The sequence below is a fragment of the Ascidiella aspersa genome, chromosome 6, assembly GCF_963924565.1.
Source record: "Ascidiella aspersa chromosome 6, kaAscAspe10.2, whole genome shotgun sequence".
Taxonomy (NCBI): domain Eukaryota; kingdom Metazoa; phylum Chordata; class Ascidiacea; order Phlebobranchia; family Ascidiidae; genus Ascidiella; species Ascidiella aspersa.
This window is the reverse complement of record NC_139452.1, coordinates 24,476,119-24,496,628: the sequence shown is the minus strand read 5'-3', so window position 1 is coordinate 24,496,628 and position 20,510 is coordinate 24,476,119. Positions and strand designations below refer to the sequence as shown.

The 20,510-nt window shown below is 36.4% G+C and overlaps 1 protein-coding gene across 2 annotated transcripts; it reads left to right on the top strand.

The window, feature by feature from the left end:
• Positions 1 to 426: 426 nt before the first annotated feature.
• On the top strand, positions 427 to 8,878 carry LOC146140940 (serine/threonine-protein phosphatase 4 catalytic subunit B). 2 transcript variants are annotated; one of them, XM_083392327.1, is made up of 7 exons: positions 427 to 675; positions 4,426 to 4,476; positions 4,775 to 4,837; positions 4,918 to 5,079; positions 5,341 to 5,416; positions 6,576 to 6,765; positions 8,123 to 8,878. In XM_083392327.1, the coding sequence occupies exons 1-7, from the start codon at positions 526 to 528 to the stop codon at positions 8,250 to 8,252; spliced, it is 822 nt and encodes a 273-aa protein (XP_083248453.1). In that variant the 5' UTR covers positions 427 to 525; the 3' UTR covers positions 8,253 to 8,878. The 2 variants fall into 2 exon arrangements, with proteins under 2 accessions (XP_083248453.1, XP_083248452.1); XM_083392326.1 differs by having other exon boundaries at positions 4,426 to 4,578.
• Positions 8,879 to 20,510: the final 11,632 nt, after the last annotated feature.

Here is a 20,510-nt window from a genome sequence, read left to right as displayed (position 1 = left end):
TTTAGATCAATAAATGTTTCATAGGAGGAATAAAAAAGGTTTTCAAACGTTTTATAAAGACATTAGACCTTTTCTGCAATACTACTATTCACTACTTGATAGTGAAAATCTGAAAAGCGTAAATACATAGTCCTGTTTCGTGGACCAATTTTTATATTTGGAAAATGTGGGTAGTTTACCTCGAAAAGAAATATTTTAAACACTGATATAAATGCAAAAGTGTGATGACGATTTTAAAAATAACAGATAAAACAAATTCACTATCTTTATATTTGAAGTTGATTGAAATGTTAACAAAAAAAAACTATTTGATTTAAAAAATACAAAAAGACAGCTCATACAAACTTTGCTATCATTGGAAAATAAATGTTTGCCATTGTATCATCGGATTTCATTTTTCTTAGAAATCCGCTAGCGATTTGTGGAAAAGGTCCCTTGTTTATTTTTGTAGTGGCAGCTACCTTTTATACGCTAGTTTTTTTTGTTAGTTCGCAATATATTTATGTTACAGCGATAAATAACAAAATGGGCGACACAAGTGACTTGGACAGGCAAATCGAGCAGCTTAAGCGATGCGAAATAATTAAAGAAAGTGAAGTAAAGGCACTGTGTGCTAAAGCCCGCGAAATCCTTGTTGAAGAGAGCAATGTTCAAAGAGTAGATTCCCCTGTAATTGTAAGTATGCGTAGCTAGGCAATACATAATTGTATCTAGCTATTTTTAGGGCTTGGCCGGGTACCAAACTTGTACGACCGTCCACGGATTTGCAAAACTTTTAAGCGATATTTTAACATTCGATACATGTTATGTGCTAACTAAGATATCCTAAAAGCAATTCGGGGCGCTGGTCTAGAATCCAACCACAACGCAAATTATTTGGGTTCAAGTTTGGGTTTAGTGTTTAGGTATGAGTCAACCATTATTATTAAATAACAAATCTAATAATACTCGACCCACCCTCACCCAAACACTAACCAACACTCTAGTCGCGGGCCAAAACCAAACTCAGAAAGGTCTCTGCGGGCCGCACAAAATGATAACTAAGAATTATGGTATTGAAATGTTAGAACAACTGTGAATTCGGCGTAGGGTTTCCTCTCATTTCCCGCGAATTAACAATCCCGAATCCCACAAATTTTTTTTTTAAATCCCGGTTATTCGGCAACATAGCAAAACTTGAAAAATATTGTCGTTTTTGGCTAATATAAAGAAAAAAATAGTACCAATTATGTTAACGTCGTTGGCTGAGTTGCTTTATTTACGCTTACCAGCGGAAAAACTTAATTAAATTTATTCTACCAATAAAAAAGCGACCTGTATGCACTTTTTTTTAAATTAAAACAAATAAGGGTCTTGACTTTAATACGAGAAGGTCTTGTAAGATTGCAGAAGCAATATTACAGAACATAAATGGGTGCTTCTTTAGTGTTATGAACATATTAATTAATAGAAAAAAAAGCGTTTTCAAATACCACATACCACAATGCATATTATTTGGGTTAGGGTGTGGGTTAGCGTCAAGCGTTATTATTAATTATAAACATAATAATACTTGACCAGTTGACCCTCACCCAAACAATATGAGTTGTGACATGCAGTATTTTTTTTTGTTTTTTGCATAACTTTCCACGTACGTAAGTGAAAGAACACCCATAAATGAAATGTTTGAAGCTAAAATAAAAAAATTTCAAACGTCATAATGACGTTAATTTTATGTATAATTTTTTCGTCGGGATCCAAGAATTTCTGGGAAGTTTCATTTTTCAATCCCGTTTCCCGGGAGTGAAAAAATCCTGGAAAAAGAGGAACCTTAATTAGGCGGGCTTGGGATATTTTTGCACTTAAAAACGTGTTTAATTACATTTACAGAGGCAGTAAAGTCTTTATGCAAAGTGGACTCACACGTCGTCAACCACACTTCTTATGAAGTGTTATAAAACGACTTTGAGGGAAGTTAATCTAACTTAGTGTTTGAAAAGCGTTTTAAGTGAAAGGTCACCTAACGAGCGAAGCGAGCGCGATTTTTTTTTGATATACCGGTGTTTTTTTTTAAATTTCTTGCAAGTTTTTATCACATTGCCGAAAATAAAAAGTAAAAACTGTTGGAAAAAATATGTCCAATATTTTTGAATACGCTTTCCGTTTTTTTGCGACGCACTTGACAGCTTTCCACTGCGCATGAAACGTAAACAAACCGGACGCATAATAATTGGTGCAAAGCGCGAAAATTTTTCGCAATTACGTACCTAGTTAAAATAGTCAAAAAGTAGGTGAACCGGACTCGTGTCTAATTTGTCAAATAGGCGGTAGGCCGGATGAATTACATCGGCGGGCCGTAGGTTGCCGACCCCTGCTGTAATTGTTTAAAAACTGCAGTAGGATTCTTGACCAACACCGGGCCAAGTACTATTATTATATTTAATCTCTCCTATTTCTTGCTTCCTTGCATTTTCAATTTTTGACAAATAGTTTCTTACAAAAGAAATATGTAGGAATTTAAACAAGCACCCAATCCTGTTGAATTTTGTAGTTGAAAATGTGCTTTTATGCAACTAGATTTTTTAAGCAATGTTTTAAACAGGGTTGGTATTGAGGATTTTTGTTTGGGGTAGAGTTAGGGTTACCATCTGCTAAGACCAAAAAATAGGCACGCTTTTGATAACTCGGTCCAGGATTTTCGTTGGGGGGAGGCACCCAAATACAATACTGTCAAAAACACTTGTCTCTGCCCCAAATGAACCTTAATGCAGCTTAATCACGCATAGCTAAAAAAATAGTTTATTTGGAATTGGCGAAACTTCCTTGACGTATTTGCTTACCAAACTTGTATAGTAAACAGTATATAGAGCAGCGGGTCCCAAACTTTTCAAAAAATTTTGCCTGGTGGACCCATTGCAATTATTTTGATATTTCGTGGCCCTATAAAATTTCAAGGGTCAGTTGACCCATCTTTCTTGTAGTACACTAGTGCAGTCACGATTCTTTCTAATGTAACAACCTTCTAACTCTGGGTGGTCCACGGTTGACTGCATCGCAGGCCACAATATTTCTTACATATTCTTTGCGGGCCACATAAAGTAGGCTAAATGCGTACCAGGAGTGGATCAACGTTTTTCATTTGGTCGAGGCTTGAAATGTTTAAAGATAACGTCACAAAGTAGCATCGAAAGACGGATACGCTCCAGAAACTTGCTTCTGTCATCGAACTTGTGCGCAAATAAAATCGAATGTTATGAGACTGGGAAAACTGGTGTGCGCTTTGCGTATTTGACAAAAATTTTAATTAGAAGACTGCATTTTATAAGCGTAGAATGTTCGCGTAAAAGAGATGTTGCATACTCCCCAATCGCTAAATTACAAAGACGTTATCATTTCACGCAAAAAGGTTTAATTAACCGGATCAATTTGGCTGAAATTGCAACTGGGTTTGGACCACCCTGTTCTAACTAATGCGAACGATTCGCTGATAGCAGGTAGTACAGCATAATAGATGCTTTGTGATGCCACAATACACATCATAAAACACGCTATAATAATGAAGCATAACTAAAGACAATAAAGATGACAGATAATGTTTAAAACATAGACTAATTTTTAAAAACCTAAAAGACTAATTCTCCTTGCGGACCCTCTGAAACTGCTGTACGGTTCCCATTTGGTCCGCGGACCCCAGTTTGGGAACCGCTGATATAGAGGCTTAATGAATTCTAAAATAAGACAAACTAAGCACACAACTCAAAAATAAGCACTTTTTTTTTAGAAATAAGCACATTAGTAATTTTTAAGACACTGCAATCAAAAATAAGCACAAATCTTAGAAATCAGAACGGTATGGCAACCCTGGGTAGAGTATTTGGAAACATTATGTCAAAAAAAACTTACATGGCATTATAAAACACATGATTCAGAGAAACCTCATGTTTGAGTGTTAATTGTGAGAGTATGAAAACTATTACATTTATTTGGTTTATATTAATGAAACTTTTAATTACAAAATGCATCATTGGTCAAAAATTGTTTGAACTTTTATCGATATAATAGCATATATAAAAGTGATAATAACTGTAAGGCTTCATTAAAACAACATGAAAAAGATCTTTTTCTGTAAAAATAAGTGATTTATTGAGGGAATTATACTTGATATAATATTTGTATTTTCAAGAAAACACAGAAACATGTCACTGTACATGATGTGGAGATATTTAAAGCTAAAATTTCATCCTATCAACAGGATAAAACAACTAAAAAATCATTGCATAGAACAGCATAAAAATAGAGTAAGCTAGAATAAAAATGAACAATATACTGTTTGGGCAAAACTTGATTTAAAAGTTTTAGTAGATAGGGTCAGTTACTCATTTCCCTAAAAAGTAGCAGAATCTCAATATGTACATATATTTCTAAACTTTGGGTTGTTGTTTTCAGGTATGTGGCGACATTCATGGGCAGTTTTACGACCTGACAGAACTTTTTAAAGTTGGCGGCGACATGCCGGACACAAATTACCTCTTCCTTGGAGACTTTGTTGACAGGGGATTTTACAGTGTTGAAACATTCATTTTGTTATTAGCTTTAAAGGTGACTGTTTGTAAAACCAAGTCTTTTTTAAGTATTGTCTGTCATCAGAAAAATTACAAATAAAACAAAAAAATTAAAACAAAATTTATAAATTAGAATTTTGTTCAATTCGGTGGTGTATTCAATATAGGCTTGTAATGTGCAAAACAACATAATTCACAATTAATTTTATTTTTGTTCTGTACTGTGTTTTTAGGTCCGCTACCCAGATAGAATAGTTTTAATTAGAGGAAATCATGAAAGTCGTCAAATTACACAGGTATATATATCAATAAATGTTTATTTGCTGATAGTGATTTATTTAAACCAATTTATAAATTATTACTTCAATATATCTAGGTTTACGGATTTTATGATGAGTGTTTGCGAAAATATGGCTCTATCACTGTTTGGCGATATTGTACAGAAATATTTGACTACCTTAGCCTTTCCGCCATTATTGATGGTAAAATATTTTGTGTCCATGGTGGCTTGTCACCTTCTATACAAACACTTGATCAGGTGGGTGATAAATTGTGTATTTTAGCTGATACTCTTATGTTTCAAGTGTTAAATTTCTTGACAGTAACCTAATTTCTGTTTCTTTTTTACCCTTAAGCTTTTGCTTTGTTGATTTAGGTATTATGTGGCTGATAAACAACTTATTTGTTCAAAATTTTTATAGCTTATTTGTATTTTTTTAGGTTATATTGTAATATAGTTCAGTTTAGAAACTAGGTTTTCTTTTTTTCAATTTAACAAAAACCAATGTTCCTCCTCCAGATTCGAACTATAGATCGCAAGCAAGAAGTGCCTCATGACGGTCCCATGTGTGATCTACTGTGGTCTGATCCAGAAGGTAATATTTGTTAATTGACCCTTATATTTTCGCACAAGTACACTTTAAAAAAAAATAATTAATTAAAAAGTCTCACTATTTGTCCGAAATAAATGCCCTTATTTATAAGACTACAAACAGTAAACCTATTTAAAATCTTATTAAAAAGTGCCAGTTTTTTAATATGGGAATTGAATTCTGTTAATGTGTCAACACAATTTAGGTATTTAAATGTTTTTCTTTTTTCAAAAACCTTGATTTTTTTAAATGAGCTTTAAAATAACCATGGTGAATTGTCATTATTTTCTTAAAACCTCTTTTGAATGTTCCAGTCATTAAATATGACTATTGCATTATTTCTAGGGTCATCCAGTACTTTTCATCCCGATAGCCGATATTTTAAGCAAAAAATATCAAAAACCTAAATGATATCAATTGACATAATTACTCAAGTCAAATCAGCGAAACTGATTATATTTCAAAATGCAATATTAATGAATCTCCAGTTATTAGGCCAAAATTAGCTTTTGTGCTGGAAAGCCTAATTATCTTTTTTATATGTAATATTTTCTTTGAAATTTGCCTTGAAAATATAAAATTCTAGGTTGCACTGCAATGCATGGCTGTAATGCACAAATTAATTTTGTTTTATATCGGTGTCTGTATACCACCCTAGTGTTTTTAGTTGTCATAAAAAGCAATCTTATACTTTTATACTAATTTAAAAACGATCAAACATTAGGCTGTTAGGTTAACCCTCTGCAAAACTCAAACTATAAGCGTTTCAGCAAAACCTCACACCATCATCAATGTAAAAATAGTAGTATCAATGGACTTATACATCACCATCAATCCCTGTTACTTTTGCCTTCTTTTCACATGAATTTCGACACAAATTATGACATGACACATATTGCCAAAACGTTTGTAAACATCAAAATGTCGATTTTGTAGAATAATATGGCTTTCTTATTTGAAATGAAATTACTAAGAAACTTTATGTAATGTGTTCCAAAACTGTTGTTGTTTTAGAATATATTACGAAATTGAATATTAAGGATTTAATATTTTTATTAAAACAACATTTTTTACTTTTGGTCTCCACATATACCAGACTTCCTGTTGAGCAACATTTGTAACTTTCTAGCGCAGGTTGTAAACTCCTATATTCTTCCCACAGATACCACCGGGTGGGGTGTTAGTCCACGAGGGGCTGGATACTTGTTCGGAAGTGACGTTGTGTCCAACTTCAACCACTCAAACGACATCGACATGATCTGCCGTGCTCACCAACTGGTCATGGAAGGTTTCAAGTGGCATTTTAACGAAACGGTCTTAACCGTCTGGTCAGCTCCAAACTATTGCTATAGGTAGGTAAAGCGGTTCACCAGTGGACTTTTTTACGATTAAGTGAAAATCGTTTTTTTTGATAAGTAAAATCTCTATGTAAAAGGCAGGGCTGCGCAGTCGGTTAAAAATAACCAGAGTCCGACCCGGCCAAAAGTGCGATTTCGTCGAGTCCTGAGTCCGGCTCCGTCTCTACAGCTTGTATTTCACCCATTTAATACAGTGGATATTCAGCAATCCACTTATTCTTATAATTGTTTACTCAAACTTCATGGTTGAAAAATATCCACCATAATTATGCTATTCTGCATTTTCCATTTAAAGTTTCTGGCCATACCAGTTTTAAAATTTGGTACTGCGCATGTCGGACTCGGATAGTTCATGTGGTCTTACTCAAGTTGGGAGTCCGACTCCGCAGCCTTGGTAAAAGGTAACCAATTCGTTTTCTTTAAGTGAAACAAAAACATAATTATCAACCTACTTTGCATTATATAGGTAAACATATATCAAAGGTTTCCTAGCTATAGCTACTTTTCTGATATAAAACCTCTAAATCAGGGGTCGGCAACCTTTTTCTAGTCGCGGGCCAAAACCAAACTCAAAAAGGTCTCTGCGGGCCGCACAAAAATTTAACTAAGAATTGTGTGATTAAAATGTTAGAACAACTGTGAATCAGGCGGTTTTTGGATTTGCTTTGCACTTCAAAATGTGTTTAATTACATTTAAGGAGAAAGAAAAGGGTTGGCGCAAAGCGCAAAAAAAAGAGTTTGTTTGATGTAAGATTCGAGTCCACACTTGTTTATCCATACTACTAATGAAAAGTGTAATGAAACTACTTTGAAGAAACCCGATAACTTTATTGGATTATCTATTTCAGTATTTGCTAATATTTTAAGTCTGGGCGTACGTGGCGAGCGAAGCGAGCGCGTTTTTTTTTTGTTTTTTGTATACCGGTGTTTCTTTGAAATTTCTTGAAATTTAAGAATTTGTTACACTGTCAAAAATAATAGAATATATGTCAAAAAAATTCGTTTTCCGTTTGTCCGCGACGCACTGGCAAGCCTTCCACGCCGCAACGGTATAGAAGCACTGATCTATTTAAAAAGACAGTATATAAACGTAAACCAACCGGACGTTGAAACCTAATTCGAAAATTTTTCGCACTAACGTAGTGAAAATAGTCATAAAGTATGGTGAAACAGACTCGTGTCTAGTTTGTCAAAGAGGCGACGGGCCGGATGAATTTCTTAGGCGGGCCGGATCCAGACCGCGGGCCGTAGGTTGACGACCCCTGCTCTAAATCATTGTGTTACTTCAATACAAATAGTAGATCTTAGGACTATACTTTGTGTATAATACAAGCATTCTGTTTCTTTCAAGGTGCGGCAATGTGGCTGCCATATTTGAACTGGACGAACACTTACAGAAAGAGTTTATCATTTTCGAGGCCGCTCCCCAGGAGGCAAGGGGAGTCCCCGTCAAAAAGCCCCTTCCCGATTACTTTTTATGAGCAGTTCGTTTTTATTTCCTTTTCGACTCCACAATATTATTCTTTTCGTTTTATACCTTCGGTCTGTGAAAATGCGAACCCCGTTTGAACAACACCACTTGGCAATGGTCGCTGCTTTTTGGACGACATTTTGTATCTCGGGTAGTACTCAACTTTTGTTATAGATTCTACTCTCAAATATTTGCCTCAAAATGCGTCTATTAACGGTTACTTTTCCGTTTGTTTGCTACTTTGTTATAGACAGACGGCGGTTTCTCGAGTCCGCCATTTTTTTGCTTCGTGTGTTGTATAGGATTCGTGCGTAGGAAATTGCCAGTTTTATATTGAAATGAAAGTAGACTTTACTTCCAATCCAAGCTATTGCGAAATAACAGCACAGTTTGCCAGCGGCTGTAAATACCTATTAAGTGTGCCTGTTATGAAATAAAAGGCTAGCTTTTTTTTACATGTTTGTCTTTATATAACATTGGTACAGCTTAATGCTAAGTATTCCTTGATTATTGAAATAATATTGTCTCACCAACAACTCAAAAAACATCTTTGGCGTGGCTTTATTGCCATAACAGGCAAACCGACACGTTATTTTTTATTTTGTACTGTTGATTTTGTAATAAATAAAACCTATGATGAAATTGTTACACATAACTTTTTGTAAGCATAGTTATAAGTTCATTGGCTCAATGAAAGATACACACACACAATCACACATATTTTTAGCAACCGTGATCTAGCCCTTCTTAAGCTGCTTTTTGACCAACGATAACGGACTTAGCATCATAGTACACCGAAAGTCATCGCAGACTAACCGAATTGCTCGATTAATGATGCAAGGCAGGCTATGAAACAAGCAAGGCAGGCTATGAAACAATTATAGCTTGTAGTGAGGTTCGAACTTACGACCTCCGGACATACCGGGACCTTTCCTCTACCAACTGAACTACACTTGCTCTAAAAGAGGAACGAGTCGAGAAACAACCATGACGACGCCAATGCCTGCTACTACATTGTTTGTACAAGCAACCTCACATTGAAGGGACGGACCATATCCACATTCAATTAAAATCTACGGACCATATCCACATTCAATTAAAATAAACACACGTAGCCTATGTGTTGTACATATCCATTGGCCACTTGTTTCGCTTATTTCTAAAGACCTTATTCAAGGATTTAAAAATGGCTTTACTTAAAAATTCTGTTTGAAATTGAATTTAACCCCTTTAGTCAAGGCTCGTGAACTGGCTGTGAAATAACAAAGAGTTCTAGGATTCCTCCCCTTCTTTCTGGTTTATAGGTTGCTTAGTACTTAGGACAGTCTTGTTTTTCTAATTTTGTATGTAGTTTTAAGAATAAGTCGTCAATTTTATTAAGCTTAGTGGTCTGTACAAACAATCTATTGCAGGGGTGGGCAAATTTATTCAACCGAAGAGCCATTTGCAGAAAATACAAGTACCAGAGAGCCACAAAAATATTTCAATACAAAACTGGTAAATAATGCAAGTTCAGCGATAATAACAGAATTGCATATAACAAAGCAACACGCACATTATTTATCAATATTAGTCTTGTGTTTTATTTGCTAATCTCAGAAACCTTAGCAATGAAATTGCATTGGCTTGCAGCAACTAACTGTTTAGTGCCACGTCATCATCGAAATGCTGGCCTAAATAAAGAAATAAAAAGAGAAAAACGTTCATAAACGGTACTCTTGGTGGCCTTTACTTTTTTTTGGAATTTTACGATTCGACTAGAAGAGCCACAAAAAACTTGCCGGAGAGCCGCATGCGGGCCGTATGTTGCCCGCCCCTGGGCTAAGACATATTTGAAAGTTAACGAGTTCATTTTTTTAAACAGACAAAAAAAAAATAGACAAACGAGAATTGACACTGGACAGCGGAGATCTTAAAAATCTCAAACAATCTGAACGTAGAGTTGCATAAAACGGTTTGACCACTTGTTGTGTATTATTGCGGCCCTCGGGTTAAACTTGGCTCCACGTTCATCAAACAGCACTATCGTCATTTGCTAGAAATCACGCAAGATGTATTTTTGATGTAAAAACAAAACCGATAAATATTAGTTGCAATGGCTTTCATAAATGATTAGATTTCTGTTTTTGGGGAAAATTATGGCTTGACGTGAGTCATCTGAAAAGTATTTAGGCTACCCCATCTTAAACATGGCATATGGGTTCTCAATAATTTACAAAACGAAACATGCGACTAACATCATTTTTTAAGTTTTATTAAAAACGAAAACAATCTGAAAATATAAACGAAAAAATAAATGCATTTGATTGTTTGCTCTTCCAAGTTTAAAAAAAATTCGTAGCCTACAGAAAATTGAACTATTTTCAGTAAGTGCGGGGCGAGAGATTTTTCAAGTTTGTCTACTGCCTTCATATCGATTTGCGAAGAACTATGTATTTACATGCCGTTTCTGGTTAAGACGGAGACAGTTTTGCTGCTGTAATTTCTTCTCTTCCTCGCAATATCGCTCACATTCTTCCTCTTCTCGGGTCTTTCTTTGCTCCTTGTCATAACTGGCTGGTCCGCCATGACAGTACAACATACAGGTTACAGCGTAGTAAGAACGCCTCCTCTGCCTAACAGTAAGGAATACGCTGCAGATCCACCACCGTGTTTCTCCAACCCCTGTGCACGCAGTTCATTTCCACATTATTTGGTTTAAACTGTGAAAATAATATGGCTAAACTGTTCAAAAAATTTCTATATATCAGGCTCTTTTTTCGACAATTTAGGGGACATTTTTTGGAATATATGAGTTTGTTTTTTAGGTAAACAAATGCACGAAATACATTATACCTGCGCGAACATTGCATCTTTCATGTTTGTTTCTACTTTAATTTCATCTCTTCTTCGTAACATCGCTCCCATTCTATCTCTTCTGGAGTCCTTTCTTTGCTTCTCGTCCTTTTTTTGGTTGTCATTTTTACTTGGTTGTGTGAATTTCTGAATCCTGCCAGGACACCGAACATTTTAACTACAAAAGTAGTTTTTGAAAGCTTCCCTAGCATCGTGGCAGCATTTTTATTCCGCCGTCCAACTTGTCCCATTGAAACAAGTTGCGAGGCGGTTGCTTGATCCTACCACAACTTCCCTGGGTAAAGGGTCCAAGCACTGTCCTCAAATATACAGTATGTTGACCGATATACTGCACCTCTATTTCCTTTCGCAAAAAATTGTGCAAAACTATACTGCTGCTTTGATAATTGAATCCACCGTTTGCGGACTGACCATTAACGGCCGCCGAAACACACAAAATATAGAAGCCATTATACCAAATGCATTCTCAACAATGCAACGTGCTCTGGATAAGCGATAATTAAATATTTTCTTCTCAGTCGGAAGGTGTTGACCTGGGTGGGACATATTAGCTTTTGTTGAAGAGGAAAGGCCTCATCTTTTACAAAAATGTAAGGCATGTTCAGCCAATTTGATCCAAAGATAGGTTTGTCTTCTGGAAGAGGCAACAAATTCTTCGCAAGCATTTGGGAAAATCGCACAGTTGTCGCTATGCCTGCCGTATATGCTCCTATGTCTACCACCAGTACAATTACACTGGGCATCAACCCCTGCCATTAATACAATACTATGTAATAATATAAAAACCGATCCAGAATTATTAGGAGCCTGGATAACCACATGCTTTCCATCGATACCCGATACAAAAAAAATATTCGAAATCTGACCCAATTTTGTTGCATTTCTGCTTGGTGGGAGTTGGCAACACGAGTGGTTAAAGCACTTCCCAAAGCGCTTTGCAAGCTTTATTAATGACCTTGCACGCCACCGTTTGGCACATTCGATGAGATGACGCGGTGGGAAAAATAGCTGTTCCAGTTGACAAAAATCTAAAAACAGAACGGATTGTTCGCAAACATTTTCGGTAGTAAAACAACTTTGTAGTTTAAATAATGAATAGTGTTTTAACAGAAGTACCCTAATGCAGTGGTTCTCAACCGCCGGTCCGCGTCAACTTTCCTGACGGTCCGCCAAATATATTACAATCTTAAATCTCAACTACAAAATACAAGATGCTGAAAGCTTGTCCATCAAATTTAGAACTTCGCCAGCTTCGTAATTTGCTGCATTGTGACGCAACATAGAGTTAATGGTCTACTTTGAACTTCATCATACGTCACAATGCTGCAAGTGTTGTGCCCAACTGTTTAAAAGTTGGCTACAGATCGTTTAAGTCTTAAATTTTAGGACCACTTGTATTTGAAAAACTTTAATAGAACCACGTATAAGACGTATGATATCAAAGAGACAGCAGCAAATTTATCATTACATTGAAGTTTTCGTTATTTGCTTTTAAGTTGCATACTTTTGTCATATTTGCATTTTGGGTTGATTTTGTTTTTTGAAGGTCCACCGGTCCGCAAAATTTGTTTTGAAATTTTACCGGTCCGTAAGATAAAAAAAGGTTGAGAACCACTGCCCTAATGGACAGCAAGACTTTCACCAGATGTTATTGGCTTCCACATTTTTGTTGTTTGCTGTTTTATTTTGGGACCAACCAGGTTCAAACACTTGTAGAAGACCTTTGGTGTCATACGAAACGAAACAAATATTTTCGCATATTTTTGAATAGCCAATGATATAGTCACCTATGAATACAAAACATTAAGTTACCTATAACTTTTTACCAAAAAAATAAACCTTCCTTCTTTTTCAGTTTCTCGTTTTTGCAAAATGGGATGGACCCAACAGTTTCTCTTAGATTTTCGCCGAGACAAATGATTTTTTAAATGCAAAATGTTGCCGCATACAATCAATGTAGTTAATTTGTTGTGCTGGCGCCTTTTTCTGATTGCATTGAAAAACACCATTGTTTCTTATGCTAGTAATTTTGTTCCAGGCTACAATCAAACTGGAGATAAACAATAAAAAGCTGGTTGATCACGTGACTTTGTAAACAATAGCCTCAATGCAGCCAAAGTACAAACGCAATTTCTCGCCCAGCTCAGCTGTAGTGTAAACAATTTCACGCCCAGCTCAGCTGTAGTGTCAACAATTTCACGCCCAGCTCAGCTAAGCTCAGCGCAGCTGAAGTGTAAACGGACGATAAGTCGTTTTGGAAAAATGAAGTCTTTTTCTATAAAATTAACCTATTTATCTTAATTTTTGCACCTAAAACGATTAGCGTACTATGTCGGGTTCGGGTATTTGTTGTTTTTTAGTTGATTAATTTCTTACATTTGGACGAGTTTAGCAATTTTAATAGTTTAAAGATTAATATTTAAATCGGTGATTTGACTTGGAGTTGACTTGTTTAATAGTGACTTAACTTGACTTGTTATGTTTTAAAATGTCTTGACTTGGACTTAAGTTATTTTACAAATGACTTGACTGGGAATTAAGCCATTTAAAATTAACTGGGAATTAGGCCAAATGACTTGTTTACAACACTGGTTGATGGGCAGGTGTAGACCTTTTGATTGCGTGAGCCTTGGTGGAAAAAGGTATTCTTTACTTTAAATTACAGTAATTAAAACGGACTCCAGGCAAAGACCGAGACAAGAACAACACCAAATTCAGAATAAAACACAATTTGGAATCAGGCCAAAATAGGAATAATACCTAATGAAGGTATTAGTACCGTCTAAGTCAGAATAAGTCCTAAATCCGTCGGAATAAGACCTAAAAAGTCAGAATCTGGTCTAAATAACACTTTAACTAACCCCAAACCCCACCCCTAAGTACATAACTAACTCCCCTAATAATTTTAACACTAACCTATTTTCTAACCTAACCCATTACCCACCAATAACCCCAAACCCTCTACCCACAGGTTCGGGGGTTATTTTGGCCATTTAAGCCTTCTTCCGATGCATTTAGGCCTTATTCCCAAGAACTTAGACTTATTCCGATGAATTTAGGTATTATTCCGATGTATTTAGGACTAATTCCGATGAATTTATGCATAATTCCGATGAATTTAGGCCTTATTCCGACAGATTTAGGTCTTATTCAGACGCTTTGATATTATGCTGTACTGGAAATTACTGCGTATTTGGCTGTATTATGCCGTTGGTCTTAATACTATGGTTTTATAGATTTTGGTATTGTTGCTTTTTAGGTCTAATTGTGTGTTCCCAATTAAAACGTCAAAAATCAAACGCAAAAACCTATTCTATTTTTAATAAACTATAAAAGTTTATGTAAATACAAAAATTACCCGAAATAAACTTGGCTTACTTTTCAATAGTTGACCGGCATATGTTTTCCAATGAAAATAGTGGGGTCTAATTGCTGCAAAGCCAAACATGTCTCATGTTTTGAAATCACAGAAAACATTCAACTCTCTTACTTCTGTGCTTTCAGAATATAACCAAGACTTGAAATACCATCCAAGAAACTCATATTCGAGAACCATTTCGAATGTAGAAATATTGTTCAGTCATTTCTCTGCTTCAGCTATACAATCTACTATTCTACTCTGTATCTTAAAGTGATCATAAATTTCCAAAAAACTTTACCAATCAAATGTTCATTGTTGAAAAAGATCTGTTACGTAACAAACTATTGCTAAGGTATTTAATTTGATGTGTTATGTTTTCATTGCTTAAAAAGAGTACAGTGAAGCAAATGCAGTGTTGTAAACAAGTCATTTTGAAATGACTTAAGTCCCAGTCAAGTCTTTTCGAATAAATAACAAGTCCCAGTCCAAGTCATTAGTAGCGCAAGTCAAGTACCAGTCAAGACATAATTAGAGCAAGTCAACTTCAAGTCATGTCCTTGTCATAAAAATAAAACGTTAAACTATTATAATTTTTCAAAAATTTGGTTAAATACCTCAATTTTATAAAAAATACTTGAAGAAATGCTTTATTTCAACCCAAGTCATTTGTTCAAAAGCCTTTAAGTCAAGTCAAGTCATTTGTCCGAAAAACTTAAGTCAAGTCAAGTCATTTTAGGTATGGAGTAGTTTTTTTTTATAAACTGCTTGAATCGAGATTTCCAATCGCGTAACGATTCTGTTAAAAAAATAATGATGTCTTTTAAACCCAGGAAATGGAAATGTCATAAAATCGAAATATTTTTCTGTTGTTTTTGCCAATCTTTTTATACATACGGATCTAATAGTCGTAATGGGACATTATTATTGTGGGAACGCATTTACAACTTGTTTTAAAGAAACTGTTAAAAACTAGGCTTACATCAGTGTTTCTCAACCTATGGGTCGCGATCATAAATTGTGTGGCAGTTTAATTTGGTTGCGTTGCCGACTGCAGTAGTTTTAAATTGTTAGATGTTTTTAGATTGGTTTTAAGAAAAATTACTTAACATTAGAAAACTGTCAGATAAATAATACGAATACATCAGTCTAGTTAATTAAATTTGAACTCGTTTATACCATTGTTTTATACTTTATTCACTAAAAAGCAAAAGTTAGGAGAATGTGGTCGCCGAAGATTGCTGTTAATTAACACGTAGGATTTGGTTAGCCGCGAAAAAAGGTTGCGAAACACTGTGCTACAGGACTTAAGTGAATTAGAAAACAAAAAAGTGAAGTCAAACTCGTGGAAATAAGCTCTGCCATCAAGCATTGTAATTGTTTACGCTGAAATGAAAGGCTGTTAAGGACACCCTCTCTATACTGTAGTCTGAAAAATCCCTAAAAATAAGGGGATCTTTTTTTGTGTTTTTGCCATTATGCCATTTCCACGCACCCAAACATAATTCGAGTCAGGAGCAGCAGAAAACATCACGTTTATTTCAACTGGCAGACCAAACTTCCAATGAGCATTTGGACATAGCTATAGGCGGCTGCGTTTACAAATAAGCTATGGAAAGTATGGATGTGCGAAAAAATGGGATTAGAGTCGTTACCCGATACCAGGTGCTAGAAGTACATTTTAATATTCACAATCTATTCATTTAAATCGCAATCTATTCAAGTATTTGTGTGCTAACCGAATTAGATTATAGAACTAGAGCGCACAGGAAATTCACAAACTAGATTAGAACTAGAATTAGTCGCATTTTGCTCTAATTCACTGCATTATAAACTAGAATTATCTAGTTGTCCAAGTCTGTCTACAGGTGTGCCTTGAGGTAAAAAAGATTAAGTAACACTGGACAGAACAATAAAAGTAGGCTAAACTAATTGAAAAGTACAAAAAAGTCCACGTACAAGCGAATTAGGTGAACATCTTTGTGTAATTAAAGCAAACAAGTTGACAACAACGTTATTAAAATAAATATAGCATATAGAGTAGATCAGTAGACTATAAAGCCCACATATAGGCTACAATAAATGTAGCGGCCCTTGACAGGTTTTCCAAACTACGAGACACGAGTGTATACCCACAAATATATTGTTTACTCACTAGTTTTTTTCATTCGAACAATCAAAAACTATTACAAACTATGAGCATTAAGCAAACACGCATATAACCACTACTGAAAAATAACAGGATGAAATTTTGCTACTCCAGCTGTAGGTTCAACTTTAAGCTCATAATTTTGAACGTGTAATAAGCTATTACCAAGTTTGGCAGGGCCTGGCTGTGGACTTCATGGATGTAATAATAATCAATCAAAACGATAAACAGTTTAAATGTGCACTGTGCAGGAAATTCTATAGTGTAGTCGCTTATAAACAATTTATAGGCTTTGGATAAGCTAAAAAGTTTGAAAAAATATGCAATAGTAAATTAAAGTATGATTGGTAAAATGAAGTGTTTTATTCGTGCAAATATAAAGCTTTGCACATAGTTGTTAGCAAGGCCGTAAATTGCAGAAATTCGACGTATTAAATTTCGACAATTTTGGACCGAATTTAGTTGAACTTCACTAAAGTGACTAAACAATGGCAACGAAGAAATGGACTGTTCTTCGCAGTCGTATAAAGTGTTTGGAAACTTTTACTAAAATTCATTTTTTGACCTGAATAGATTCGTCGTGGAAAAGCAGTTTTTGATGATTTATTAGTATGTTTGAGTTGGGTATCAAATTACCTATGTTTGCAATACTTGTAACTGGAATAATCTTATTCAGAAGTCACACTGGCCATCTATAACGAGTTTGTTGTATTTCTGTGCCGCTTTGGTGGTTAATAATACTAAACTAATAACTTGGGCATATTTCAGTGAATAAATGAAACAGGGGTTTAGTTGCTACTATAGTTTAGTACCTAATGCTCAGCTAATTCAACTACAAAACCAGCATTTTAAATCAGGGAGTCGGGTCAATTTTTAAAACTGTAAATCGTAAAAGTGTAATAGCTAATGCGGGAATATTTTCCAGCCATCATTGTGAGTAAATGAAACATATGACACCCTTATACGGGGAGTGCTGAAAATCCACCAGTTACGTAAATTGATGAAATACACGCAGTAAAGACCATATAAGAGAGTGGTTCTCAACCTTTTTTGCTTACGGACCGGTAAAATTTTAAAACAAATTTTGCGGACCGGTGGACCTTCAAAACTCAAAATCAACCCAAATGCAATTACGACAAAATCTGTCTCAAAATTTAAAAAACACTAGATTGGACAATAAAAAACCACTAGATCCGGAGAAAAAAACACTAGATTGTTATCGCGACAACAAATGTATCACTTACATGAGCAGACTTTTCACGTTTGGTTTAAAAAGATAATTTTTCACATTCAGCTACCATTTTTGAGAATGGTAGGCGGGAAATAACATTAAGCATATTACTCGATTTCAAGGGTATAAAAAACACTAGATTCTTCAAGAAAACCACTAGACCACTAGATTATTTTAAAATCCACTAGATCTAGTGGAAAACCACTAGGAGTGGCAGCCCTGGCTGTCACCTACTTTTAAACCAGGGAGTCGAACCGGAACCGAACCGGAACTTTATGAACCGGTTTTGCGTCAATTTTTTCCCGAACCGTAACCAAGCCTCAACCGTTTATTGTAAAATTTTAAGGAGCCGAACCGGAACTGAACCGAATATTTTAAATTAATCTGAGTTGGGCACAACACTTACAGCATTGTGACCTCGATAATGTCCAAAGTAGACAATTAACTTTATGTTACGTCACAATGCTGCAAATTACGGAACTGGCGAAGTTCTAAATTTGATTTACCAGACAACATCTTGCGTCTTGCAATTGACATATTAAATTGTAATATATTTGGCGGACCGGCAGAAAAGTTGACGCGGACCGGCGGTTGAGAACCGCTGCTATAAGGCATATTTAGGATTATAAAATAAACAGTTATCGGTAAGAGCAGGTGTTACTGATCCACCATTAAGTGGTTTTCGACTTGTCTACAAAAACACTTTAAAATGTTTTACACAGTTATGCGATGTAAGGCTCATAGCTCAGTGGGATTATAAGTCTATTTAATTTTGAATATATTTTGATCCAAGCCAGGAAGACTTATCTTACTAACGCTGCACATGGTCAACAGCTAATTTTAGCAGATCTTGCTTTATAATCTGTGTTTTTGTCGCTAGTAATTGCAATCACTTTATAACAACAAAACAGTTTTTTTTTTCTTTACAGCTCACTTGTAGATTAGTACACCAACCTCAAAGCATTTCATTTGAGTCTATGACCATACCTGCATTTTCAAGATGGGACAAAATTACCAAGACTTGGAAAAGCAAAACAGGACGCTTTACACGCAAAGGTGGATCTTTCTGGTCGGACTCGCCTTCTACCAATTCTTTGGCGGCATTTCGTTCGCGAGTTTCGGTGAAATCAGCAACTTTTACTCGGAGTATTACCAAGTTGACTACTCTGTTGTGGACTGGCTCACAAACGGACGAAACATCAGCGCGATTTTCATCACCGTACCTCTGGCCTGGTTCATTTTCAAGGGAAAGGTGCAGCTTAGATTGATGGTGCTGCTGGTTGCCTTTTCAAGTACCCTTGGAATGCTGTTCGTCACAGCGACGCTAACTCATCCCTCGCTCATATCCCTGATATTCATAGGCCAGTTTTTCTCGGGCGTTTCAGAGACAGTTGGGATAGCTCTGCCCTCCACGTTCGCAGTTCTCTGGTTCCCGGAAAACCAGGTTGGAACTGCGATAGCTGTGAACGTTATAGGGCTCAGCACAGGCGACGGATGCGGCTACGTGATTCCTCCTAGTCTTGTATATACTTCTAACGCGGCTGAGAACGTGTCCGCTTATAACCTGAGCAAACCAATGCTTGAAAGCGGGCGGAGGTCTTTGCAGATCATGTACGGATCGTTCCTAACCGTGTCCGGGACTTTTGCGATGCTGTTTTGTGCCTTTATGACCGACAGACCGCCTACGGCTCCCACGGCTGCGCAGGAGATCAAGAACAACAACAACAACCTTGAAAAGAAGAGCGGAGCGGTTTTCCTGCGTGAGACGCGATCCCTGTTCTCCAAGTGGTCCTACATCACCATGACCTTTCTCCTCGGACTCTGCTTCCAGCTTGTGATCCTGGAGAACCTAATGATGTCCGAGATTATCCACAAGCTCGACTTCAAGCACCTTCATCTTCCATCGGATGTACTCAGCGGGTTCATGATGGCTCTGTGGAGCTTGGGCGACATCGTTGGACTCCTGGCCGGCGGCAAAGTAGTTGATCGATTCAAGAAATACAAGGCTCAAGCTTTGGCTTCGCTCTCTCTCTGCTTTTTATCAACGGTTGGAATCGCCCTTGGCGTTTACGCAAACACAGCCGCCGTTATTTTCGTGTGCAATTTCCTTTTCGGGGTCTTTAACGGCTTCACGACTGTTTCGGCGCTGGAGATCGCCACCCAACAGACTTACCCGATCTACGAGTCGCTTGTTAACACTTGGATGACTGGAATCCAGACCACAATGGGTCTTTTGCTGGGCGTTTTCGGTCGAATCGTCTTCAAAAACTTCGGAAGCGTCGGGGTTCTTTTATTCCAGAGCTCGCTTGTCTTTGTAGGTTTGATCGCCACGTGTTTCGTATCCTCCAAGAACAAACGCCTCGATGTGCGGAAAGAATTGACGCCGTGTACCTCAGAAACCCCCCTTGGTGGCGAAACAATTGGACCGGTAAAATACCATTAAGTTAAAAGTCCGGCAAATCGGCTCTAAGTTAAACTTAGTGTTTTTGTAAATGTGCAGCACCAGTTTAAAGACTGGTTACTACATTGTCTATCAATGATTGGTATATCACACGTGTTCCATTGTTTACTAATAAAACTTGGTGTAAAACATTGTTAAACGTGAAACAACAGTTTTAGATACTGCTTATTAAACCCAATGGTTGATACATAAGGCCTGGTGCATTGCTTATCG

What these genes read in the sequence shown, in the direction of transcription:
- LOC146140940 (XM_083392326.1), top strand. Translation starts at nt 526, where the DNA reads ATGGGCGACACAAGTGACTTGGACAGGCAAATCGAGCAGCTTAAGCGA. An exon ending in TTTTGTTATTAGCTTTAAAG is followed by an intron (nt 4,579 to 4,774) that starts GTGACTGTTTGT and finishes CTGTGTTTTTAG; the next exon opens with GTCCGCTACCCAGATAGAAT. An exon ending in ACTGTGGTCTGATCCAGAAG is followed by an intron (nt 5,417 to 6,575) that starts GTAATATTTGTT and finishes TTCTTCCCACAG; the next exon opens with ATACCACCGGGTGGGGTGTT.